The sequence below is a fragment of the Anguilla rostrata genome, chromosome 4 (genome assembly GCF_018555375.3).
Source record: "Anguilla rostrata isolate EN2019 chromosome 4, ASM1855537v3, whole genome shotgun sequence".
In the NCBI taxonomy this organism is placed as follows: domain Eukaryota; kingdom Metazoa; phylum Chordata; class Actinopteri; order Anguilliformes; family Anguillidae; genus Anguilla; species Anguilla rostrata.
In genome coordinates this window covers 63,509,220-63,535,039 of record NC_057936.1, presented here as the reverse complement: position 1 = coordinate 63,535,039, position 25,820 = coordinate 63,509,220, and the positions used below count along the sequence as shown (strand labels likewise).

The window sequence follows — 25,820 nt, the reverse complement described above, 5'->3', positions numbered from 1 at the left end:
CCACCGACACCGTGAGTACCGCCTTCCGGGGAATAGATTTATTTATTTTTATTTATTTATTAATTTATTTATTTATATTAATGCCACTCCAGGGCACTCGGCGAGAGAATCGGCGAGAATCTCGCCACTTGGGAAAGCTGCTCATATTTGTACAAATCCAAGTCGGATGAATGAAAGCTGTCGTTATAGTAGCTGGTGGCTTCCTAATTAAAGATGTTTTGGTGCTTTGTGAGCATTTGTATGCTAAAGAGATGCTGCTGAAGGGGCGTGTCAGGGGCAGTCGTACGTATCCCATCCAAAGAGCACCTCAAACAAACTAAATTTGAGTCCAGGAAGCGCTCCTACCCAAATGTTGTTTTCCCATACAGTGTGTTCCGTTCACCTGAGCGCACGCTGTCATGGGAACGGTGTGAGGCGCGTGCGATATTCGGTCTTGTCGGTTTTGTCTCGGCCACGCCCACTGGTGGCGGAGAGAGCACGCGCTCCTGGGTCGCGGTAACCAATCAGCCCAGGCGCTTAAAGGTGCGTTCCTCCCTGCAGTTCGGTGGCCGAGACCGTACACAGAGAGAGAGAGAGAGAGCGTCTGTTTTGAGCTTTGTCTGCACGAGCACTCGGAAGACGAAGAGGAAGAAAATGGCCGCCCAAAACCAGTGTGGCTGCCAACTGAAAACTTGGCCGGCTACGAGCAGCGAGCTGAAAAGCTGTCACTCCATTTTGCTTTCTTTCGCCCTTGTTGTTTTAGTTTGTTGTTTTTGGCCGGACCCTGTGAGAGGAGAGGGCGACGGTGTTTGTTTGTTTGTTTGTTTTGGTGTTGGCGTGGGTGCGCTCTCTCCCTCTCTCTCTCTCTTTCTCTCTCCATGTGGCAAACGACAGTGCACGCCCACAACTGGCACATCTCCCTCCCAGGGGTGTCACACCGGCGTGCGACAGTGCGTTGCTCATGGGGTCACGGGGTCGCGGGGTCACGGGGTCGCGGGGTCACGCGCGGCACACTACGCACACCTTCACCGTCGCGCTCGTTCACAACGCCGCTCGGCCCCGCCCGTTGCCATGGCTCGAGGTCCTAAGCCAAACCGAAATAACTCTCTGCTATTTTAAAAATGCCATTACTTGAGTCGTAATGGGCTGTCGGGGAGCTGTAGCAAAGGGTTTAAATGGGAGGGAATATTCAGCTGGGCTATCTTTATAGCTGTCATGGTTTGTGTAATTGTGCGCGTGCACGTGTGTGAGTGTGCGTGTTTGTGTGTGTGTGTGTGCGCATGCACGTGTGTGTGAGTGTGCATGTGTGTGTACGTGCCTGCATGCGTGCATGTGTGTGCACATTTGCAGGCGTGTATGTGCTCATGTGCGTGCGTGCATGCGTGTGTGTGGTTTGTGCGCGTGTCTGGCGTTTTTTTAAAAACATGTCTCTCCTCTCTATCTTGCATTAATGCAGTTCTATGGGGAGGTGGCAGAGAACAGGGTAAACGTCATCGTGGCCAACCTGACGGTGACGGATAAGGACCAGCCCAACCGGCCGGCGTGGAACGCGGTGTACAAGATCACTGGAGGGGACGCCTTGGGCCTGTTCAGCGTCCCGACCGACCCCACCACTAACGAGGGCCTGGTTACCGTCGTCAAGGTGAGGCACAGGGGCTCCTTTCCCACAGACTGCGGTGTCTTGAGTTACCCGCGGTGTCTTGAGTTACCTGTTTTCTTTCCCCCGCACTGTTTCTTAAAGAAACACAAGCCTTTTTTTATGATGTTATCTCATAACATATAATAAGGCAGTTCACATGCAAGGATTTGAGAAGAGATTATTTTTTATTTGCTTTTCGTTTGTTTTTTTTACACTGAACGAATTGCATGTGCCGTAGAGGGAGACAGTTGTTTGCTAGGATAACATTATACTTACTGATTTTAAATTGGCCTTTTTGTGCCTTCTTGGTCATATTATTCCTCTGTAGTATCTGACCAGCCTGATGTCTCTCTGTTAGTCATCCAGTGAAGCGTTGATGTATTTAATGTGATTTTCCAGTAAACTCCTGCGACGTGGGGATTTGTTTGTGAGATTTGTAATGTATGGCTATCGATCGATACCATATTTACTTTGTAAAACTTCCCTGGCGGGGGGGGCGAGGGGGCAGTGTGTCTGGTAGACTGCTCTAACGCGGCGCTATTGAGCGATCTGTTCCCCTCACGAGGCGTGATATTGTTCCTCCTGTCCTCGTCTCGCAGCCTATCGACTACGAGACGAGCCGGACGTTCGAGCTGATGGTGGTGGCGGAAAACGAGGTGCCCCTGGCCAGGGGGATCCACCTCCCCCGTCAGTCGACGGCGACGGTCTCCATTAGGGTCATCGACGTGAACGAGAGCCCCGAGTTCCACCCCAACCCGAAAACCCTGCGGACGGAGGAGGGGTTGTCGCCGCAAACCGTCCTGATGGCCTACACCGCCCAGGACCCCGACCGCTTCATGCAACAGACAATCAGGTGCGCTCAGCTCACTCTGGAGGGACCTCCAGATCCTGCAGGCGGTGGACTGTGGACAAAAGTGTAGGCACGGTTTCTACGGACCAGTGGTTGGCAACCCTGTTCCTGGCGATCCACCGTCATGTAGTTTTTTTCACTCCAACCCTTAACACAGCACACCTCACTCAACAGCTAGAGATCCTCCATCCTGTAGGTTTTCAATCCGACCCTAACACAGCACACCTCACTCAACAGCTAGAGATCCGCCATCCTGCAGGTTTTCACTCCAGCTCTAACACAGCACACCTCATTCACCAGCTAGAGATCTACCGTCCTGCAGGTTTTCACTCCGACCCTAACACAGCACACCTCACTCAACAGCTAGAGATCTACTGTCCTGCAGGTTTTCACTCCGACCCTAACACAGCACACCTCACTCAACAGCTAGAGATCCGCCATCCTGTAGGTTTTCACTCCAACCCTTATAAAGCACACCTCACTCAACAGCTAGAGATCTACCGTCCTGTAGGTTTTCACTCCGACCCTAACACAGCACACCTCATTCACCAGCTAGAGATCTACCGTCCTGTGGGTTTTCACTCCAACCCTTATAAAGCACACCTCACTCAACAGCGAGAGATCTACCGTCCTGCAGGTTTTCACTCCAGCTCTAACACAGCACACCTCATTCACCAGCTAGAGATCTACCGTCCTGTCGGGTTTCACTCCGACCCTAACCAGCACACCTCACTCAACAGCGAGAGATCTACCGTCCTGCAGGTTTTCACTCCAGCTCTAACACAGCACACCTCATTCACCAGCTAGAGATCTACCGTCCTGTAGGTTTTCACTCCGACCCTAACACAGCACACCTCATTCACCAGCTAGAGATCTACCGTCCTGTAGGTTTTCACTCCAGCTCTAACACAGCACACCTCATTCACCAGCTAGAGATCTACCGTCCTGCAGGTTTTCACTCCGACCCTAACACAGCACACCTCATTCACCAGCTAGAGACCTACCGTCCTGTGGGTTTTCACTCCCACCCTTATAAAGCACACCTCATTCAACAGCGAGAGATCTTTGGTTGAGCTGCTAATCAGTAGAGTCAGGCTGTGCCAAATTAGTGTTGAAATGAACACCTAGAGGGTGGTCGCTCTCCAGGAACAGGGTTGGTTACCACTGCTGCAGACTGTCCAGATGGTGAGCTCCTGCATCCCTGCTGTCCTTCCTTACTGTGTTTCTTGGTGGCAGGCGGTTCTTGGTGGTAGCAGAAGTGCCTCCTCTGCTATGTGGCAAGTAAAAGAACAGGAAATCCATTGGCCAGGTCTTTCCATTGGCCATGCTTATAATGCAATGAAGTTTGGAATGTATTGTCTTCAATGGAAAGGAGATGGAAATTTCAGTGCTACAAACATGAAGATGCAGTGCAAAAACCAAACATTAGGTCACTCTCAACAAGTATTTTAGTCTTACATTTTGACTTAATCTTATTTGTAATGTGTTTTTTTGTATGTATTGTTTTGTTTTTTCAGCCAAATTAGACAAAAATGCTTGTTAAGACAAACTTTTTTTTTTTTTTCTGGACTGCATGCTGCCTGGGCAGCTTCTCAGATTGTTATATGAGAGGGGAAGAGTTACACAACAGTATAGATCGTTACGAGTGAAATATGCATTCATTTTTTATTTTGACAAGGATCCTCTTACAGTGCAGTAATTATTAAAACCTGCTGGCAGGTCAGTGATTTATTTATTTATTTATTTTTCCCAGTATTGAAACGACTTCTTACTTTCTGCCCAGGTTCAGTCCAAGAGCGTCTCGTCAATGAGAGGACTGGAGGGTATATGTGGGACTTTGTGACACTAAATGAGGTTCTCTCTTTCTCTCCGTTTGCTTTGTTTCCTGTGTGTGTGTGTGTGTGTGTGTGTGTGTGTGTCTGTGTGTGTGTGTGTGTGTGTGTGTGTGTGTGTGAGATCATGTTCAGATACTCGAAGCTTCACGATCCTGCAAACTGGCTGAAGATTGACCCGGTAAACGGGCGAATCACGACCATCGCCGTGCTGGACCGAGAGTCGCCGTACGTGAAGGACGACATGTACAACGTCACGTTCCTGGCCGCCGACAACGGTACGCGCCCCTTCTCAAACTTCCTGCAACAAAAAACCCGCAATGGGACAAAGCCAGCACTACAGCACTGTGTTCGGTATTTACGGGAAACATGTTTTTTGTGTGCTTGTATCTTTTTTTTCCCCCTGTACCAGAAGAATTATCTTATGATAATTAATGGGGGCGACATAGCTCAGGAGGTAAGACCGATTGTCTGGCAGTCGGAGGGTTGCCGGTTCAAACCCCGCCCTGGGCGTGTCGAAGTGTCCTTGAGCAAGACACCTAACCCCTAACTGCTCTGGCGAATGAGAGGCATCAATTGTAAAGCGCTTTGGATAAAAGCGCTATATAAATGCAGTCCATTTACCATTTACCATTTATGAGGGCTTCGCCTGGTTGCGGTCGTTACGTACAAGCCAAAAACCGTAGGTTAAATATCCCGTGGAGTGTTTGACGTCGTTAACAGGTGAGAACGGGATGACCGGCTGCTCCGAGCTTCAGCTCGTTTGAGTCGCGGGCGCGTCTGGTGCGACCCGCTGCGTGTTGTCAGGCGGCGCAACCAAGGCGTTTTAATATTCCCGGTGCGTAGCTCCGCCACGACGGCACACACACACCTTCGCTTCCGTCTGCCCAAACCCTCCCGTCAGAGCGTTATTCGATTTGGATTCGTCACGAACGCCCAATGATCCGTTTATTTCTCTCTTTATTTATTCGTTTTTTGTTTTTTGTTTTTCTCGTGCAGCATATTTTTAGGTGTGGCGTATACACAGAACAGGAGCGAATTAAATCGATTTTTCCGGTGTTGTTTTTTTTTTCTTTCTTGCTGAAAGCTCAGTACAGGTGGCTCTCAGTGGAAGCAGCAGCACACTGACGGCCAATTAAAAACCTCTCTCTCTCTCTCTGTGTGCTACAGTTTTACCGTTTTTACGTTTTTACATTTTTAGCCGCGCAGGCTAAGCGAGGAGGCCCGATTCGCGAAGCGCGTAACGCAAAGGGGACGAGCCGCTGTGCTGTGCCCCTCCCTCCACACAAAGCCGACAGCCGACTCCCAGAGCTGCTCACCGCGATCTCCACCCCCCCCCCTTCAGCCACGAGCAGTGCACTAACCGCCCTCCCTCCCTCCTCCCCCCCCCAGGTGTCCCGCCGGCCAGCGGGACGGGCACGCTGCAGATCTACCTGATGGACATCAACGACAACGCGCCGCACATCCAGCCGCAGGAGGCGGAGATGTGCGAGAAGCCCGAGCCCAACGCCATCAACATCACGGCCGAGGACCGCGACCTCAGCCGCAACGCCGGGCCCTTCGCCTTCGAGCTGCTGCCCGCCGTCCGCAAGAACTGGACCCTCACGCGCATCAGCAGTACGTTCCGCCGTGCCTCCGTCCCGTCCCGTCGCGCCCCGCCCTGCCCTGCCCAGTCCTGCCCCGCCTCGTCCCACCTCGACCCACCCTGCCCCACCTCGCCCCGTCCTGCCCCGTCCTGCTTCACCCCCCCGTCGCGCCCCGCCCCGCCCCGTCGTCCGGCTCGTATCCACCCCGTGTTTGTTCTAGCCCATGACCTTAGCCATCTGATTTCACTGATTGGTTTCAGCCCCCCTCCCCCCCCGCCCCCTTCCCCCTTCCCCCTTGGCTGAAGAATTTATGATTGGGTACAAAATACCGGGGACGACTTTTACTTTATGAATCGGGATTTCCAATCTCTGCACTGCACAGAGGGAAAAGGGGGGGGGGGGGACGTTTGGAAAGATTAAGACAGATTTAGCGATTTGCATATATTAATGAGTCATACCCATGAGTCCAGCAGTTAAAAATTATTTGTTTATTTGGTCTATACACTGATGCAACTGAGAATTGATTGTGTTAATGGATTGATGTTTAAAAGTGATCTTAGTTTTATGAAGGGATAAAATAGTACTGAAGGAGAGGGAAAAGAATAATGGAACAGCTTGTGCTTGGACAGAGGTGAATGGTGGTCACCTGATTGCTTAAATCGCATGCCTTTCTAATAGCCGTTGGAATTGATCTAATTTTAATTTGGTGGTTATGCTATTTGCGGTTATGCTGTTTCAAGAATGAAGTACCCATTAAGTGCGTAATATATCCCTCAGTGTTGTCATTAAATGGCAGTTTATAGTGCTGTCTTTTCGCATTGAATGGCCATTAATTACCAGGAGTGACATCATCACTGGTCACATGACTGCAGTCCTCCGCAGGGGCTGAGATCTCCCTTGCCCTGCACGGTCGATGGACGTATTGACGTGTAATCGAGGCGCTCGATCCGTTTAGTTTCGTTTCGTTTAGTTTATTTGACAAAATTAAAACGCATGTATCAAAAGACTTGCATGTGAAGAAACTGTCAAGGACAACACGAAAAAGTCCTGGACTTATTTCCATCGTGGTCCTTGATGTTCCGTCAGCCATAGCAAGATAATATCAGGCTTCAAAAGAACAACGCGACATACAAAGATTCTTACCAAAGTCTAAAATACATAATCGTTCTATAACTCCTATTTACATCGCATACAATTTACGCCCATTTTAATGCACAGCGCTATATAAACAAAATGTGAGCCTATGAATACAAATAGTAAACCAGCCACTTAAATGGGGGATATTTTCCAGCAGATTTTCGTTGATCATTGTTTTGAAGGTGAAGGGGTTACTGTTGATTTTAATTGAAAGTGGCAGTTTATTCCACTCCAAGGCTCCAGAGTACCAAAAAAGAGACCCTGCCCATCTTAGACTTGAACTTACTTAGGCTCGGGTTGGCAATACTTGACCTAGTGCTCTCTGCTGGTCTCTCCACAGGCGACCACGCCCAGCTGGCGCTGAGGATCGGCTTCCTGGAGAGCGGCGTGTACGAGATCCCCGTGGTGATCACGGACTCGGGCAACCCGCCGCTGTCCAACACGTCCTACCTGCGCGTGAAGGTGTGCCAGTGCGACCGCAGCGGCGTCTGCGCCGACGTGCAGCGCATCATCGCGGCGGGGCTGGGCACCGGCGCCATCATCGCCATCCTGCTCTGCATCATCATCCTCCTGAGTAAGAGCGGGCGCGGGGGGAAGCACGTCCAGCTTCAACGGCCGGGTGCTCTCGTAAAAAAAACGTGCTAGTTAGCATCAAAACCGCGCGCGTTTCCTGCACTAATGTGTGTTATCTGTCTGTTTTCGATTTCGTTTCCCTCATCTCTCTCTCTCTCCCTTCTCCCTCTCTTCTTTCATCCTTCTCTTTTTCATCACCGCCCTCTCCCTTCTTCCTGTCTCTGCTTTCATCCCTCTCTCTCTTTCACTGTTTCTCTCCCTCTCTCTCTCTGCTTTCATCCCTCTGTCTTTCACCATTGCTCTGTTCTCTCCCTCTCTTTGCTTTCATTGCTCTCCCTCTCTCTCCCCTCCCTCTCCCTCTCTCCCTCTCCCTCTCCCTCTCTCTCTCCAGTCCTGGTGCTGCTGTTCGTGGTGTGGATGAAGCGGAGGGATAAGGAGCGGCAGGCCAAGCAGCTGCTCATCGACCCCGAGGACGACGTGCGCGACAACATCCTCAAGTACGACGAGGAGGGGGGCGGCGAGGAGGACCAGGTACGGAGAGGATGACCCCCCCCCCCCCTCGCCCAATCCCAGCATGCCCTGCCGGATTCCCTCTAATCAAGCGGCCCTCTATTTTCTCGGGAGTTAATATCGGCGAATCGTTCGACAAAGCGAGGCAGCGCAATATTGCAAATGGACTTTTCTTGCCAGGGGCGGCCGAGCGTTGATGGAGCGCTTGCCGCCGCACCGGGCCGGGCCCAATTCCTCTTTACGGCTCTCAAATTAGCCCGTGATGTTGCTAATTGCGCCGCTAATGCAATCCAAATGTTGCCGTTTACCAATTACGTTGTGATTTAGACGGACGTTTCGCGGAGCACGAGCGGGGATGAAAACCAAGGTGGGGGGTGTGGGGGGGGCGTGGTTAGTCTGAGTTTTCCGGCACACCGCGCGGCGGGGACGAAGTCGACCGGTTATTGCCTCTCTGCCTGGGAGGGGGGGGGGGAGCGTTCCCACCACGGTGATTTAAAACTGAGCCACGAGAGTCCCACGATAGCCGTTTATCATCAACAGCCGTCGCCGCCGCCAGGAAGATTTACCGCGGCGGGGGGTGTGCGGGGGGGGGGGACGTTCTTTCATTTCGGGACGGGTGGTGTTTTTGCGCTATTCCAGGAAATTGGTGTGCCTGGGGTCCCGGGTCTTTGAGTCAGCGCGCAAGCTCGCGGGAACGAGCCCCGCTGAGTCATATAGACCGTGTGATGGACCCCCTCGCACGGCCTTATCGCTCTCCTCACTGGGACCGGGATTACTATCGCCTGGCTCTCCACCGCGGCGCCCTGCGATTCATTTCCGCTGCTGCCCCCCGCCCCCCCACCCCCCCTTCCACCCCCTTCCCCCCCAGAATTTACTTTTCTTTATTTTTTTATATCAGTATTTATATTGAGGCCATAACCTTGAATGTTAAAACTAAAGCTGCATAATGGCCATGCTGGGGATATCGCTGTATGGTGATACTAACCGACGCCCAGCCGTCCCCAGCCAAAAAAAAAAAAAAAGACACAATTCATTATCCACAGTCAGGGAGTGATATATGATATTATATTGCTTGAGATTTATTATTTGTGTAGATGTGTATTTCCTTTCCCCTCTCTCTCTCTCTCTCTCTCTCTCTCTCTCTCAGTGGGCTGGCCTTGCTGATAGTTGTTGGTTAGGCAGGTCCAGCCTCTGTATGTACTCGGCAGGTGAAAGGGGGTTGAGCATTGCAAATATCAATACAAAGGGAGGGGAGAATCAGTTAATATGGAAATCTGCACTGGGGGCCCTGTAGACTCGGATTGACCCCGGCAGCGCTGCTCTCTCCCTCTGCTCGGGTGACCGTGCGGTTTGCATAAATTGGAAAGTGTTTCATTTGCAATCGGCTCGGCGACGGGGTCAGTTTATGCAAAGGCCCCTCGTCTGGTCGGATCCGTGGCCCAACCCCCCTGCCCCCCCCCCACGATCCCCCCACCTCACCCCCCCCCCCACCCCGGGCAGAGCGCTCCTTCCTTATCTTTGAGTAATTAATTCGAGTGACATGTTCATATTTTCCATTCTCGCGCACTGACATGAATCCGACAGTCGTGTAAACGAACAAAAGATAATTGAGGAATAGAATTGGGAGGGAGGTTGGGGGGCGTGGGGGGTGGGTGGGGGCGGTGGGTGGGGGGGATGGCGCTCCTGACATTGCACAAGGAAAGAAAATATGGATGTGCCTGCTGGACTCTTTTGTTATGTAAACCACTGAAAGATAATAGAAAATTGGGGAGCGTGGGGGGGGGGCGGAGGAACAAATTCTGAAATGTGTTCCTCGAACTAATGGAAAAAGTTGTCAGACTGAATTTATTTGTAAATTAATCATCTTTTTAGTAAAATAAAAATAGATACATTATTAAAAAGTAAATTGGGTGAGGGGGCTACATTTTCGGGAATACTTTCCTCAAGAGTTGTGAAGCACTAAGATCCCCCCACCCGTCCCCCCCACCCGACATGCCCCGGTTGACTGCAGCTTGGTCTGAATGAGCTACTTGAGCTGGAAAACATTTGCCTCTCTCCAGGCAGCGACCCCCCGTGCGTCTGTGGGTCCAGCCCTGGATGCTCTGGGAGTCTGCAAGCCTTCACGGCTCTGTGTGTGTGAACCACACGACCTGGTTACACTCACAGCGAATAACAGCGTCTACGTGTGTGTGTGTCGCTGTTAGTGTACGGTGTGTGTCCACACACGTGGTGTGTGTGTGTGTGTGAACCATACGACCCGGTTACACTCACAGCGAATAACAGCGTCTGCGTGTGTGTGTGTGTGTGTGTGTGTGTGTGTGTGAACCACACGACCCGGTTACACTCACAGCGAATAACAGCGTCTGCGTGTGTGTGTGTGTGTGTGTGTGTGTGTACATGTGCCTGTGTTGCCTGTATGGTGGGGTGGGGGTGGAGGAGGGGTGGTGAGAGAATTGGAGCTTTGGGAGGAGGAAGCTGGGGGGTGGACGTTGTTTTGAAAGATCTCATAAAAAAGTGCAATAAATCACACATTGTTATGAATGGCAGTGATTCTCTGCCTCTGCTAAACAGCTCTTTTGTTCTGAGATTATATTTCCTTTAGAATCCACTGTCACCCCCCCTTCCTCCCCCGTGTTCAGCCCTACCATTTTAGAGTCTCTCTGAAGCTGTCATGTGACAGAACATGCAGGAATTGCAGGTTGCCTGCGACATGTAAATAGGATTCCAGCAGCTCTCCTGCATCCACCGCTGCACGCAGAGGGCTTTGCCGTCGCCAGACAATGCCCCCTTTCGATGACGGCGTTTCTCCCCCTGTTGCAAAACCTTCGCCCCTGCTCGAATCCCCCCCCCGGCACTGCATGTCGGGTGAAATTGTCCCTTTTTGACTTTTTCGCAAAACAAAAAAGGATTGGAGCAAACTTACTCGTACGCAAAGGGACCCCTTTATTGTCTCCGCTTTGCGCGGCAGTTTTGTTTTATGTTATTGTTTTAGGGAAAAAAAATGCGCTGGTGCTCCTCCGCAATCCATGTAGGCCGGTGCGTGTGACCATTATCAGTGCTTTCGATAGCCTATAGAATCAGATCTGCTTGGAGGGGGCAAGATGAGCGATTCGTCTGAAACGGTCGTTTTTTTTTTTTTTTTCGGGCCCACGTGACCGTGTTGGCCAGGTCGTGTGCCCATCCCCCCTCCCTCCCTCCCTAACCCCCCCCAACCCCCCGTCTGTGGTGGCCAGGTGGCCCAGGATTGACTCCCATCTGTCCGGCAGGATTACGACCTGAGCCAGCTCCAGCAGCCCGACACGGTGGAGCCGGACGCCATCAAGCCCGTGGGGATCCGCCGCCTGGACGAGAGGCCCATCCACCCCGAGCCCCAGTACCCCGTCCGGTCCGCCGCGCCCCACCCGGGGGACATCGGCGACTTCATCAACGAGGTAAACCCGCCCACGCGCAGGGGGGGGGGGGGCCCCTTGGCTTTCGGCCCGTCCGGTCCTCTCTCCCAACGGTGGAGAGAAAATAAAAACAAAAAAGCACACCATCACATGTAAAGGAGAAGGAAACAGCAGGAGGAGAACAGGGAGTAGCTGGTGCATAAAATTAAATCAATAATCCGTGCTACACTACTACTGAACAGCACAAACGTGAATTAGCTTCTTCTTTTTTTTTGTAGCTGATATGTTTAATTTGTCATCTTGTACGCATTCTACAATGGATTCTTTCCACTGCTCACCCATATCCTTCCCTAGCTAAACCATGGGTGGGGGGGTTGGGGGTGGGGGGTGGAATTTAATATCTTAAATAGGGCCACACTGAACTCTGCTCAAATGAGATTAGCGGGGAAACACAGTTAAATTCAATTGGTAATGAATTAAACACTATCCTTGTCAGGAAAACTTAAAGTAATTATCCGTGATTTAAGCTACGCATTATCTCCGGTTTAACCGTCCATATGCGACTGCATTTCCGCAGTTTATTGCATTTATTTACCAAGTCGGGCTTCCTGCTTGTGACTCTGCCTACATGTTTGTAGTTACGAGATGTCTTAAGTCATAAAATGAAGACATCTCGAACATTTATGACCTGAAAATTATATTCCTATCGGTAAGACGTGGTAAACTGTACAGTGTATTAATCATCGTCTTTAATCACCTATGCGTACAGTACATATTGTTCGTTTCATCAGTGATAGGAGTGACATTTAAAGCTAGAGCCAATGACTGACTTGGCTGCAATGTAGTCTTTATTTAATTTTTTCGACAAATCTAGCTAAGAAACAAAAAGGAGTTTATTTCTTGGTATCCGAGGAGCCTCTGATTTCCCATAAGAAGCCGGTCTTCAGCTCATTCATATTGACTGGAATTTTACAGGGGTGACTGCAAGCATATATGGGATGTTGTATGAGAAAGCTTGTTGACTTGTGTGAAATGCGTGTAGTTGGTCCGCGTTCAGGAATGTATTCTGAATATTTAAAAAAACTATTATTATCTGTTCTACATGTAATTAAGGAAAACACAGCAATGTATTCAAATGTCACACATTTGGAAATCCAATCTGTTTGGATACGTTGATGCGGGCTTATTGTCAATTCTGAATTAATTTTCAAACAGCAATTTGAGAGTGATTAACTTTGACACACTGGACTGTTTTTAATTGGAACATAATTGCATTTACCGAAATGACAGAACCTGAACAATTTAACTGAACTATTGAATTTCACCTACAATGCTTGAATGAAATTTGTTTTTGGCAATACAATACATCAAACATGAATTCTGTAGCAGCAGCAGTGGCAGTAATAGTAGCAGTAGCAGTAGTAGCAGCAGTAGTAGTAGTAGTAGTAGTAGCAGTAGCAGCAGTAGTTGCAGTAGTAGTAGCAGTAGCAGCATATAAAACACACAGTCATTTACAGTTTTGTCCTCATCTTCTTTCTTCTCCAAGGTGTCTGGGGTGCATTTACAGTTTCTTCCTGGCTTCCATTTATCGACTGTTTGGAGCCCTTAAAAAGGAACTTTGAATTATTTAGGCTTGTCTTCGTATTGAGTGACACACGTCCCGTTGTTATGCTACATACTGGAACGCAGTAAGCCTTTCCGTGCTCTTAAATCTAATGAGAAATGTGTCTGTTACTGGACTATGCTGCAGTGGCGCTACATGGCACAGTAGCACTGTTATCACAAACGCCTTTATTGCGCGTTAAGCTCACTGACGGACGTCGGCGCCACCGTTGATCGAAGCTGCGCTTTGTTTTGCCCTTCCTCCGAAGTTAACTAAAACAAAGGCCATGAGACAGAGCTTTTGCGTGACCGGTGGAGCAAACTCGAACCACGTTTAATGACCTGAGAAGTCAACCACAGGAGCGACGACAGCTTGAGCCGTAATGAGCGACGATAGCTTGAGCCGTAATGGATGATCTGACGGTGGCATCGTGGCCGAAGACCATTACCGCTGCTGCCTGAGGCGAGCGTTTAATGAGCGTTAGCAACAGGAAAATAATTTCAAACCGCAGAGACATTTTTCTGTTTTGATAATTATTATAGAGTGGTTGCTCTATCATCTAAGTGATGTTCAATAAATGACTTCGGAAACGGTTCTTATTTTGAAGGCGCTTGTTGTTTTAATTATATTTTTATTTTTTTTGTCGTTTTTTTGTTCGTTTCTTGTATCTTATTATTATTATTATTCCACTTTCCGTCTTCAGCCGTGGATAGGTGTGTGTGGGCAAAGGCCTGTGGTGTGAACGCGGAACGCTCGTAGACACGGTCTCCTTGGAAACGCTGTTGCGCGGGCCCCCAGGCCCCGATATTGCTCTGAGCCCCCCGTTTTCTGAAATCTGCCTTTTACTTCAGAAATCTATCACGCGCCGTCCCGCCCTCGTAAAAATCGATAGCCGTCTGAAAGGGGGGCCCCGTCACGCCATTCGCGAACGACGCCGAGAACGAAATGAAGAGCGTGGAATCTTACCGCGCGCCGCCGCGGCGACGGGCTGGCGGGAGGAGCGTAGGAGGCGCTCCTCGATGTCTGTCTGCGTTCGCCCCAATGTGTCTCGCTCCCTCGCTCGCTCGCCCGGTCCGGCTGCAGCCGCGCTGCTGGCTTATGAGAGAGAGAGAGAGAGAGAGAGGCCAGCCACGGCACGGTGTCCCGAGGCTGTGTGCAGCCAGCCAGCGAGCAAGCGAGTGAGCGCCCTCCATCTTTCCCCCGGGGGGGGGGTTGCACTTCCTGCTGTTTATAGCACCGGACGTTTCTCCGCCATTTTGCAATCGCCAGGTGACCCTCCACTCGGCATCACGGCCTCCTCGGGGAGTTCGCTGTGGGGTCAGCCGAACTTTCCCTCTTTTCTCTCAAGCCCCGCCCCCGGGCCGGGCTCTTCTGCGAAACTCTGCTCCAGAACGGCAACTGCAACAGGAAGGACAGGGAACAAAAAGACGGAAAGAAAAAGAAGAGAGAGTAGAGCAGGGTAGCCGCGTATTTCCAGTATTTCAGCGGTTGACGCATCTTGGTCGCAGGGCTGTCTGTTTGTATTCTGGCTGTATGGAGGCTGGTGTGTGGGGACTTCCACATACTTCCACAGATCGGGGATATATGTTGCAGTCATGTACGGTAGACCGTACTTTAAAATCGATCTGCGGTTAAAATGCACAGTCAGAAACACAGCAGCTACTCCTGCCTGGTGCTCTAACCGTGGTTACATACGGTGTGAAAATCATTACCTTTTTTTCATGATATAGAAATATTGCTGTGCGCACCGTATTTGTCTGGGGGAGAGGGATGCGGGGGGCAGATCGATATTTCACCCATAAAGTCTGTGTGCTTAAAAATAACTCGAAGAGCTTTATTCAATTCAATTCAATTCAATTCAATTTTATTTATATAGCGCTTTTTTTACTGAGAACTGTCACAAAGACGCTTTACAGAGAAGCAAGGCAAGAAACAGAGCAAACACCAGGCCTGAACCTCAAAAAAAAAAAACTCATAGTGGGGAGAAAACCCTCAAACGGTGGCGAGAAAAAACTCCCCAATGGGAATAAATCTCAAGAGAGAAACCCAGCTATAGAGGGGGAGCCCCTCCTCCACTGGCCAGCCTGGTGTAAAGTAACAGACAGAAAATAAAATGGGTTGAGCAGGTTTCAGCTGAGGTAAAAACTAACAAGAATACATTTTTGGCTGGACCGCAACAGCAGGGCCAGCCCTACAAACGTGAATGTCTGTGACTGATTGAGTGAGTGACTGAGTGATGAAGTTACACCATTGGTCGGCCGAGTTATGAAGTCACACCATTGGTCGGCCGGATCACGTGTGTTAGGTCCAGCCATATACTAGGTTTTAACCTGGTCTTCTTTTTTAATGACCTGCTGGAGCCATCCATACAGGAGAGTCAGAATCCGTCCGCAGAGCCGTCTTTTCTTCCGACAATCTTTTATTTATTTGTTTATTAAGTTTTCGTCCTTTGACGTTTTTTTTTTTTTTTTTTCCCCGCGCAGGGACTGAAGGCGGCGGACAACGACCCCACGGCCCCGCCCTACGACTCGCTGCTGGTGTTCGACTACGAGGGCAGCGGCTCCACCGCGGGCTCCCTCAGCTCGCTCAACTCGTCCAGCAGCGGCGGCGACCAGGACTACGACTACCTCAACGACTGGGGGCCTCGCTTCCGGAAGCTGGCGGACATGTACGGCGGCAGCGACGACTAACGGGGGGAGGAGGGGGAGGTGGGGGGGATGGGGGGACAGGGGGACGGGTGGGACGGACGGGGGCTGACGAGGGGAGGGGTGCAGGAGGCCGGGTTACGCAGGGGGGAGGGGAAAGATACATCCCGCGGAGTGGCACTTTTTTTATGGGACAAGGACAGCTTCTAAAAATGAAAAAATAAAAAAGCGAAACGAAAACTGTATTCCCCAAAAGAGCGAGAGAGAGAGAGGGGAGAGCAAACAGCGACCACAAGATCAACAACAACCGCCGCCGCCGCCGCCGCCACCACCGACAATGACAAAAAACGACAAGAGATAATAAGGCCTAATGGTGTAGCCTGCTAGCGCTTGTGCTCGTCGACGGCTTCGCCATGGGCCGCTGTCCAATTCCGGCACAGTGGGAACGTTGGTAAATTGCCGCCATTTTGGGTCGCTGGTATTCAGAGCGCTCAGTTACACTTGAATTTCACAGTACAGAAGCACTGGGATTATATGTGCCTTTTTGTACATTTTTGGATCCGAATAATTAGTTTTATGTTCAAGGCTTTAATGGTACTGACTTTTGGAGTGATTTCAAAAATTAAGAAAGTATGTTAAAATACGGTATGCTTCTCCATACTTTTTTTTCGTTTGTTTTTTGGTTGCACCATATTGCTGTTTCTTAAAATAAAAAATTTAAAAAATATAATTTAAGTGAATTTCAGAAGGAAAAATGATGAAGGTATCTCTGTAAGCCTGCGCAGGCAGAAGCACCTGAAAAACAGCTATGTGCAGTTCGCTAGACTTTTAGATCGTTTTTTTTTTCTTTCTATTTTTTCTTCTTCTTTCGTTCACTAAAAATGTAAACTTAATGCAGCTGGTTGCAAATAAAGGGAGTCACCAAGCACCGTTCTGTAGCGGAATAAGTTTTGTTTCTCTGGAGTGGTATAGTATTTTACAAAAACCTTTATTTTGTTCTAATTCATGTACACTTTGTTTGCCTTAGCCATCCTCTGGAACTTTTTGATTTTTACTTCACTGTAAAGAAAAATGCGTGTACATAATGTTTTTTGGCGTAGTCTCTGGAAAAAGTGCAAAAAGTTCAGAAATTGTATATGTATAATTTGGACTACAGATTAAAGTTTTTTGCATGTTTTTATCTTTTCATTATAAAAAAAAAAGGTATTTCCAAAATTTATTTACAAAAGAAAATCTACATTTACATGGCTGGATGACATTTGACGTGTAGAAGATACGAAAGCCTTTTTGTAAAAGAGAACGAGAAAGCAAGGGGGGAGTCTTGTCAGCACAACTGTTTGAATTTGTACCAAAAAGGGGGTGTTCTGCCACCAGAAGCACTAATCACCCATCAGCTTTAAGACCAGAAAGGTTTTTGTCTGAAGATTTGTGGATGATATTATGTACCAGAATACAAATTATACATCTCTGACCCCAACAATCTGAATAAAATGCTAATTTTGGAGCTAGTGACTGTTTCTGGATTGTTTTCCTTTTTTCTTTCTTTTTATTTTGGTTTTATTTTTGCTATTTTTTAAACACATTACTGTGTCTTTTATGATAAAAATACACCCTGTTTGTTTTTGTGCACAGTTGGCAGTGAAAGGCAGTGTTCGATAGTGCCTACACCGAACAATTCAGACTTTCTGCTTTGTTTCGGAAACAACTGAAATATATGCCAGGATGGCTGCTGCTATTTATACTTACCGTCTTCAGACCTGAAAAGACTTGAAGCAAGGGAAAATACTCTTCTACCCTTAACAGAACGGGTACTTAGACCGAACCCCCGTTTGCTTATTCGTGATATTGTCAAATGAGAAAGTTTAAACATTAACTGAAATAGAAAAGTGAGATTCTCTTCGTTCTCACTGTTCAGCTCGTACTGTTCAATTGCTTGTTGCTGCCATCATCAAGACTTTCAAACTGCTTGCTTTTTTTTGATCATTCCAAAAAAGGATTCCCGTCTTCAGTTGGGTTCAGAAAAGGTGCTTTTAATTGCACGTTAAAATGACCCACCACAGAGCTCAACCATACTAAAAGTTTAGAAGCTGGGAGTGTATTTCCTGAATGTGTGGAATGTTCTCCGTCAAAATGACCTCTTTGGCTATTAATGTGTTTTTTTTTCTTTCTTCATACTGAAATGCCTGAAGGCAAAGTTGCTTGTGACCTTCAGGTCTGTGAATAGCCGCTGAAGGTTTTCTTTCATAGCAGGCTGCTGTGGTGGGGTCTTTTTTTTTTCCATAGAGTAATTCCACTGCCAAAAGTGTTTTCAAGCATATAGTGTAATTGTAGGAGACTTAATTTGTTTTGTCCTGGGTTCACAGTAATTTCATTAGTTGTTTGCCATCAGGAGATCGGATCCAAAATAATAATCTCCTCCATCAGCGTTCTCCCCGGAGTACCTTCACTTCCCGGCTCCTTTTGGCTGAGTCATTTCCACTTGAGCTTCAGTGTGTGTGTGTGTGTGTGTGTGTGTGTGTGTACGTGCACGTGCACGCAAGTCTCTCTGTTATCTGATCTTTCTCCTTATGCGCACAGAAAGTGGAGACTATTTCTGAGAAACACCTAAGAACAACATGAGCAACAGGGAAAACTTTCCCGCGGGTTGTTCCAGAGAACGTTTATGAAGCCATTTCATACATGTCTTTCCCTTAATGGACATTTGTATGAAAATTTTGGTTTGGGGTGATTGGCCACATTTCGGCGTACCCAATCACGTATAGCGAAGCAGCGAAAGGCCTTCCCCCTGCAGCTGTGTTTAGCTTCAGACCCAAGTTCCCATGGCCGCTACCTGCCAGGATCACTGAGCCCCACGTTCTGCTACGACACGTCCGACAAACTCGAATTAACAACCCCCCCCCGCACCCCTCAGCGGTACGGACGTTCCTGTTCACTTAAGCCCAGGGCACCCGAATCCTCCGAGGACCCCCAGCGACTGGAAACGGAACCCGTCCTCCGCTGCGGACGCCTCCGGCGTTCGTCCTCGGATGGAGTCAAAGGCCGCCAGCTCCTCTCTCCTCTCTCTCAGCAGAATTCTTCTGTGGGCCACTGCGGGCACTGTAGTCGTTGTTTTGTTGTTGTTTTCTTGGTTTTTCATCAATAGCGACATTCTTCTTTATAGGGCTCGGGCACCGACGCAGAGCGTGCCCCACTGAGGGATTACAGGGCCTCGTGCCTCGGTTTGGTTGTTGTGATGTTACGGGACCCTGTGTCTGCCTTGTACTGAATGTCTAGATGTTGGGAAGCAGAGACAGCCGCAACACCAGTAGAAATCCCTGCACAGCACACGTGTGTCTCAGAGGGAGCTTGTGCGTCCGTACGGCTTGAAGTTTGCAGCGCATGGTTGGATTGAAGAATGTGTGTGTGTGTGTGTGTGTGTGTGTGTGTGTTTTGTGGGAGGGGGGGGGGGTCAGCCCCTCTTTTAGGTTTTTTTTTAAACCCTCCCTTTTTCCACCAGAAATGTTGCTACAGTACCAGCCGCTGCAGTGAACCCTGTGAATTTTGTCTTTGAAGTCTTCAGTATGGATCTGTTGAAATACACTAATCCACAACAAAAGGCTCGCAGGTAAGGGGAGATAAAACGGTGATTAAGCGAGTATGTCAGACATGACACGAGAGGTTTCTCGACAGATCAACAGAGGCTTTTAAGACTTAAAAACGAAAGAACCGCCATTGCCTTTTCCGTGATGCAATTCAAGGTACAGCCCAGCCAGGAACAAGAGATTGTTTTTAGTGTTACTCCAACAGTAGTAACACTGGAAAAAAATAAATCTCTTAACGGTGAACAATATGTCAAGAGGGTCGTTGTGAGACATCAATAGCAAAAAGAGATAGAATATCAAGGTGGTGCATGTGTCTGTCCCTGTTCAAAGTCCATTTCTGACCACTTTAGTCATCCAGAGAAGAACTATAACCTGTCATTCTTGTGTTTCTGAACCAGCTATTGGGTCAAACAACTGGCACAAAGACCAGAAATCTACTTTTTCTTTTTTGAGGACTAATGGTTCCATAAGCCATTTTTGAGAAGGAGATCTGGCATTATAATACACACACGCACACTCACAGAGAAGCTGCACCCAAATGGGTCGATGGACTTTATTTGCGCCAGCCCCTGTGGAAGCTGGACTCAAACCTGTTTTTTTTTTTTCTTTTTCCGACTGTATGGCACATACAGCTAAATGTAGGCTCTGAATTTGCTCAAGGGAAGTGTGAAATGACATTGATCAACTGATGGAAGGGGTTTGCACCCACACCACCAACTCCCCCCTCCTCCTTTTGCCCCCTCCTTTCCCTCTCCTCCCTTCCCTCCTTTTTTTTTTTTTGTTTGAAAAGTAACTGATTTGGAACGGCAACCCCACCGGTCTGGGCATTCAGCAGTCTCGTCTTGCGGGCGGACGGGGGGGCGGGGGCTGGAATACTTTCATCCGCTCATAACAAAAAAAAAAAATGACTCAAAGCTATACTAACAGGGTCTACTGCTAATGAATTCCTTTTGTTCTTTTTTTCTTTTTTTGGGGGGGTCTACCAGCTTCCGAGCCAGTGTATCATAACATCGCTGCATTATTTCCCCTTCAATATTTACACGTCTGCACGACGCCGCATCCACTTATCGGCTTCCGTGGCCAAGGGGGGCGGCGCTCTGTGACTTGTGTTTGCTAATCACACGTTTCTGTTTCGCTTTTTAAAGCCCTTCTCTTCTGGGTCTCCGTATCTCGTCGCGATTAATCTCTCTCCCTTGTTCGAAGACGCGCGAGATAGCGATAATATTCCTCTGCCAGCGTGGCACTTCTGACAACCACCCCCCCCCAACCCCCCCCCCAACAGTCTTCCACAGTATCGCATGGCTAGTCAAAAGCTGGCATCCGTCTCCGGCATTACACTCCAGAGCTGAATATGTTTATCACCATGGTGCTGCTCCCTCATCAGATGCGGTTGCCACACAACCAGAAAACTCCAAACTAATTTTGCGTTCGTACTGACAAAAAAAAAGAAAAAAAAGGAAAAGAAAAAAACACAGAGATAAATCTATAATTACTCCCAACGTAACAAATGGTTGGACGCTACTGACCTAAATGTCTTTTGCGTAGCTAGTCTCTGGGCTGTTATTTTTACATAATACGTGTCACCGTGAGGTCATTCACGAGTAATTCCTCATACCGTTCCGTTATGTCACACACACCTCTGAAAAATACCATTTTGCTGATGGGTGATATGAATAGACGATATAGCGCATTGTATCACAGTCTAGCAACTGTATTTCATTAATCCAATCAAACTCTAGCCTCTTATTTTATACAGCTGACAACTTCTTGAATGTCTGTATTGACTGTATTGACCCCTTTTTTAAATAATAAGGGGTCAATGCAGCACATTCACCTTTATAAAAAGTGGCAACACCACTATTCTGTGAAATTTCTACCTTATACAAAGCATATTGTTTATCAAATGCTCTATAGAGCTTTCAAACTGTTTTTTTTTAAACATGAATGAATGCAAGCATTTAAGAAGAATAAAACTCTCCTTGCCGTGTCCAGAAAAACAAAAATAAAGCTTAACTACCACTCTGCCATTAACTATGACTGTGTATTGTATGTATAAATGGAGAAGATGCTGTATGATTGGCTTCAGTCACATGTGGTTCACGGCCTGTGATGTCACATGGTGGCTTGTGGGATCACTTATCGCCGTGCGGTTTTTGGTCCGGACCACAGAATGTCTGTTAATTTGAGTAACACTGCAATCACCGTCGAAAATATCCTTCGTCAGGGATGTGAAAAACATCCCTTGGTTGTTCTCACACTGGCCTAAGTGGAACAGACAACTGATGTGGCGAAGTATCTTCAGTTATTTTCGGAACACCTCATTAAGTAATCCCTGCCATTTTCCAGAAAAGTGAGACTGGAGCACGATGCCAATTTGGCATCAAAAAGGAAACAAACAACGACAACAAAATAATGACAACAACAACGACAAAAAAGGAAAGATCTAAATAAATCCAGATCTATTTTAGAAGGTTTTCTTGACTGAGACCCACGCTTTTGAAAAACAATATGAAAGAAAAATTCCTCGTTGGAAATCAACAGTTAAGCAGATTCTACGAGACAGAAAAAAAACTTACGGTAAAGTTAGACAGACAGAGAGGGGCCACAAGCATGTTACGACAGCACAACGGAAATGACCTCTCTATTTGTTTATTTTTATTTTTTTGGTTTCGCCATGTAGAAATTACAGCGCTACTTTTGTACACCACCACCCCCGGCCCCCCTCCTTCTATTCTTCAGGGCACCAAAATGCTTGGGATCTAAATGCAATAACATGGATGGGGGGGGGGGGGGGCAAATATAATAAATGGAGGGACTGTGTGTGAATTCTGTGCAATAATAGGAAACACTCTGTGGTATTCCCTGGGTGTCCATTAAAAGTCATTATGTATTACAAGGTCAAAATGGATTTGATGCAGGACTGTGGAACAGCGCTGTATTTGAACCCAGCACTCTGTAGGTTCCAACATGGCCTTCACCGCAAATCATTTAACATCCCCTCCTTTGGCTAGATTTTGGCCACACATCATGTAACCCACACACAATGATATATGTCATGTACAGTAACCCCCTTTCTTACTTTTTACAGATGACATCATACTGCAGCTCAGGCAGACTCACAGAAATACTCAAACACATTGTCACTGTCCAAATACTTATGGACTGCCCTGCATATGTACTATACATATACTATAAGTGTGTGTGTGTGTGTGTTCTCATATTATATTATCTGTAAGGGTAACAAATTTATTATGCACCATAACTGCCAGGGTTTGGCCTGATCAAGAAAGTGCAGTTCCGTGTTCCATTTGCCAGCAAAAGAAACATCTGTTACATCTGTCAAGGGGAGAGTGGGGGGGGGGGGGTGGGGGTCTAATTTACGAAAGAGAGCGCTTTCTGCTTGTGTGTGGGGCCACACGTCACCATGAAAGCCCCTGTGGTTCCCCCCACCCGCACCCCCACCTCCCTACCCCCGCCCACAGTGGGTGTCAGGGAGAATAATGTGATTATCTAAATAAAATGTAAACTGGACATTAACTATGCAGCCCACGACCTTTTGGTGCACCTGAGAAAAGGACGGATGCAGGCCCTTAACTACTGAAATAAGCTCTGTCACCCTCTCGGGCCAGCGCGATGCGGATGGACCCTGCGCCGGTCCACCCAAAACGCCCGGCGTGTAAATAAATACCGGGGGGGGTTAATTTTTGCTGAGGACGGATCAGTCCCGGCCCCCAGCTGCTGCTTTCGGGCTCTTCCGCGGCCTGATTTGTGCGGCTCTTCAGAGGGAGCCACTGGGATAGCGGGCGGGGGGCCGTTTGAATAATAGTGCAGGAGAAGGGGAGCGATCTATGAAAACTGGGCGGGGGGGGCGGCTATCTGTTAGAATCTGGAGTTGGTGGGGGAGGTGGGTGGATGGTGGGGGGGGTAGACGGTGGTGAGGGGGTCATGGAGGTGGGGTTGGGGGGAGGGGGTGTGGGGGGTGTTGATCAGCACGGCAAAGAGCTGCTCAGTGAACAGACATCCAGCTCCCCCGATTCTAATATCACACACCACGTCCTTTCATTGCCGTCCTGATGGGGGACTTTAATCACCGTCCTGCTGCAGCAGGGCCTGCAGTATCTACGCGCTGGAATGTTGGGCTCATTACCATGAAATAGATTTTTTTTTTTTTTTTACAAGATAACACAACATCCGCTCAGTGTTTGATTTAACGGCTTCGTCCCACGCTGCTGCTTCTCAGTGCAATGGGGCTCTCCCATTCTGCCGCGTTAAAAAAACACAGCACCCCCCCAAACTGGACCCAAATGACTGGCTGGATATGGGCTGCTGTCTGGCTCGTTCCCGGTAAAGACCCTGTCCCGGCGTGTGGATGGGCCCCACGGTCTGGTATCGGGTCCAGAAGCCGCCGGTGCCAGCCGTGGCTGGCAACTCGTAGTCGGGCACTGAATTGGCTGTGTCAGTGGGATGGGTCATTTGGCAGATTGAAACGCCTCACTGTATGCCAGCAAACGTGCCCACCACCCCCACCCCCCAGGTCAATTAGGTACCTGTGGTCTACCTGCATCCACGGTGCGTGGGACATGCCCATCCTGGACAGGGGCTGTGTAAGCTGCCCAGGTGGCCTACGGAGGGAACAGAGAGGGGCAGCCAGGGGGTTTTTGGGTGCCCTTCTGCACTCACATTAAAAAGGGTTCCAAAAGGCCGTTCTCTCTGTCTCCCCAGAGGCATCCTATTGAGTTCAAGCATTTTGGGCAAAATGGTTCAGTCTGGGAGCTTTCACACTTGTCACACCTACCATTGAGGGTTCCATAAAGAACAGAAATGGGTCAAGTGATGGAGACAACCCGAAGAACCCTTTTCTCGGAGAGTGTAGCTTGTGTATATCGGTCCTTATCTTATCTGACTCATGCCAGTGTTGACTGTACAGCCCCATGACAGTACTCTGGTTGGATCCCTGACCAGACTATACATAGATTTGGGGAAATATTTCAAAATATAAAACCCACTGTGCATCAGCGATCTCTGCCGGTCAGTCCCTGCGAGTCTGCCTGTTAAGCGACGCGCGAGGCGTGTCCTCCTCCAGCTCACGTCTGTGTGAGCCTGACTGTGACACAACTGCGGTGTGACTGCAGCTGACAGATTTGTGCTACGGCGGAGAACACATGTTTGCCTGCGCCTCTCCTGAATCAATAGCGGAGGCAGCAGCGTTCAAAATTCAAAACGAGAGGGAGAAAAAGGGAGGGGGGTGGAGGTGCGTGGGGAGTGTGTGTGTTTTACATGATGGATCAGGTTGCTATACAATAGGACTTATATGAATACAGCTGGGCATTCCAAAGAGGATGAAAAAGCGAAATATCAGGGTAAAAAAAAAAAACCAAGCTGGGTGTGACAGCTCAATGAGGGACACTAGACGGTGGAGGAGAGCTGAATAACATGCTGTCAGTGCCGCGCTTTGGAAGGGCTTCATTGTGAAAACACGTCTCAAACACCGATCTCTCCACAAGAAGAGATGAAAACATGCCCCTGTTTTTCTTTAGCCGCTGGAAATGAACAAGTGCAAACGGCATCTCTCTCTCTCGCTGTACTTCACCGCGGAGACATTGTTTGCGCGCAAACATCAGCTCTCCGCCGCGAAGCTGCGATCCCTGGCCACCGGGACATCCTCCGGCATTGTACGGGTGGAACTTTTTTTTGACCTTTTGACAGAGCGAAACGCTGACAACTTCTATTTTACAAGGCTGGTGGTGTTACATCTCGGTTTCCCATAGACAGAAACACATTATTCTTCCCAAGGTAGCATCTGAAATTTCCCCTTCAAAAAACTACCTTTGGGAAGAAAAAAAAAAAACCACTCCCATCATACCTTCTGGTATTAGATTATGCTGTAAGAAAACCAAAATCAATCCATGCTAATGTCAGCCAACACAACAGAGCCTACTGGGCTATCACATGCTGAAGTATTGGCCTCCATTTCTATTGGTTTTTCTTTGAAATGAGGCATTAATATATTAATGCTCATTATTGAAAGATGCAGGGAGGGAGCAATATGCCGACTGGAGAGCATGTTTTCTCCCATTCCCTCAAACCAAAATAATGACCTATTTGCGAGGGACCGAGCGGTACCGATGCCAGTAAATGGTTTTATTCGTTATTTAATATATTCGCACATAAATACCAGATTAAAAACATTAATAAAGGCAACAAACGTGCAGGGTCGTTAATAAAAAATGCGGGTTTGCCACGAAAGACCGATTTATAGAATTATACACGACAGGATTATAATGAAACATTGCAATTCTATCAGTGTAAATATTAAAGATATACTATAGGAAGTGAGTCGCCACAAGAGGGATTTAGCCTCAGAACAAATATGTATAGTGCCAAGGACAACGGTCATTGTGAAATTATGTGTATTTCTAACGCTATCTATTTTGTCCCATTTTAGAAGTATAAATAATTCATGGATTGAAAATTGTGTATTATTTATATTTGTAAA

At 48.3% G+C, this 25,820-nt stretch overlaps 1 protein-coding gene across 1 annotated transcript in view; it reads left to right on the top strand.

The window, feature by feature from the left end:
- Nucleotides 1–17,252, top strand: part of LOC135253944 (cadherin-2-like) — an 82,947-nt gene extending 65,695 nt beyond the window's left edge. Inside the window, exons 8-16 of the mRNA XM_064333813.1 lie at nucleotides 1–11; nucleotides 1,436–1,621; nucleotides 2,218–2,471; nucleotides 4,436–4,578; nucleotides 5,693–5,917; nucleotides 7,364–7,597; nucleotides 7,988–8,127; nucleotides 11,373–11,537; nucleotides 15,582–17,252. The exon at nucleotides 1–11 is cut by the window's left edge and continues 127 nt beyond it. Coding sequence (XP_064189883.1) covers nucleotides 1–11; nucleotides 1,436–1,621; nucleotides 2,218–2,471; nucleotides 4,436–4,578; nucleotides 5,693–5,917; nucleotides 7,364–7,597; nucleotides 7,988–8,127; nucleotides 11,373–11,537; nucleotides 15,582–15,788 — 1,565 coding nt within the window. The 3' untranslated portion in view covers nucleotides 15,789–17,252. The remainder of the gene's footprint in view (nucleotides 12–1,435; nucleotides 1,622–2,217; nucleotides 2,472–4,435; nucleotides 4,579–5,692; nucleotides 5,918–7,363; nucleotides 7,598–7,987; nucleotides 8,128–11,372; nucleotides 11,538–15,581) is intronic.
- The last annotated feature ends 8,568 nt before the right edge of the window (nucleotides 17,253–25,820 follow it).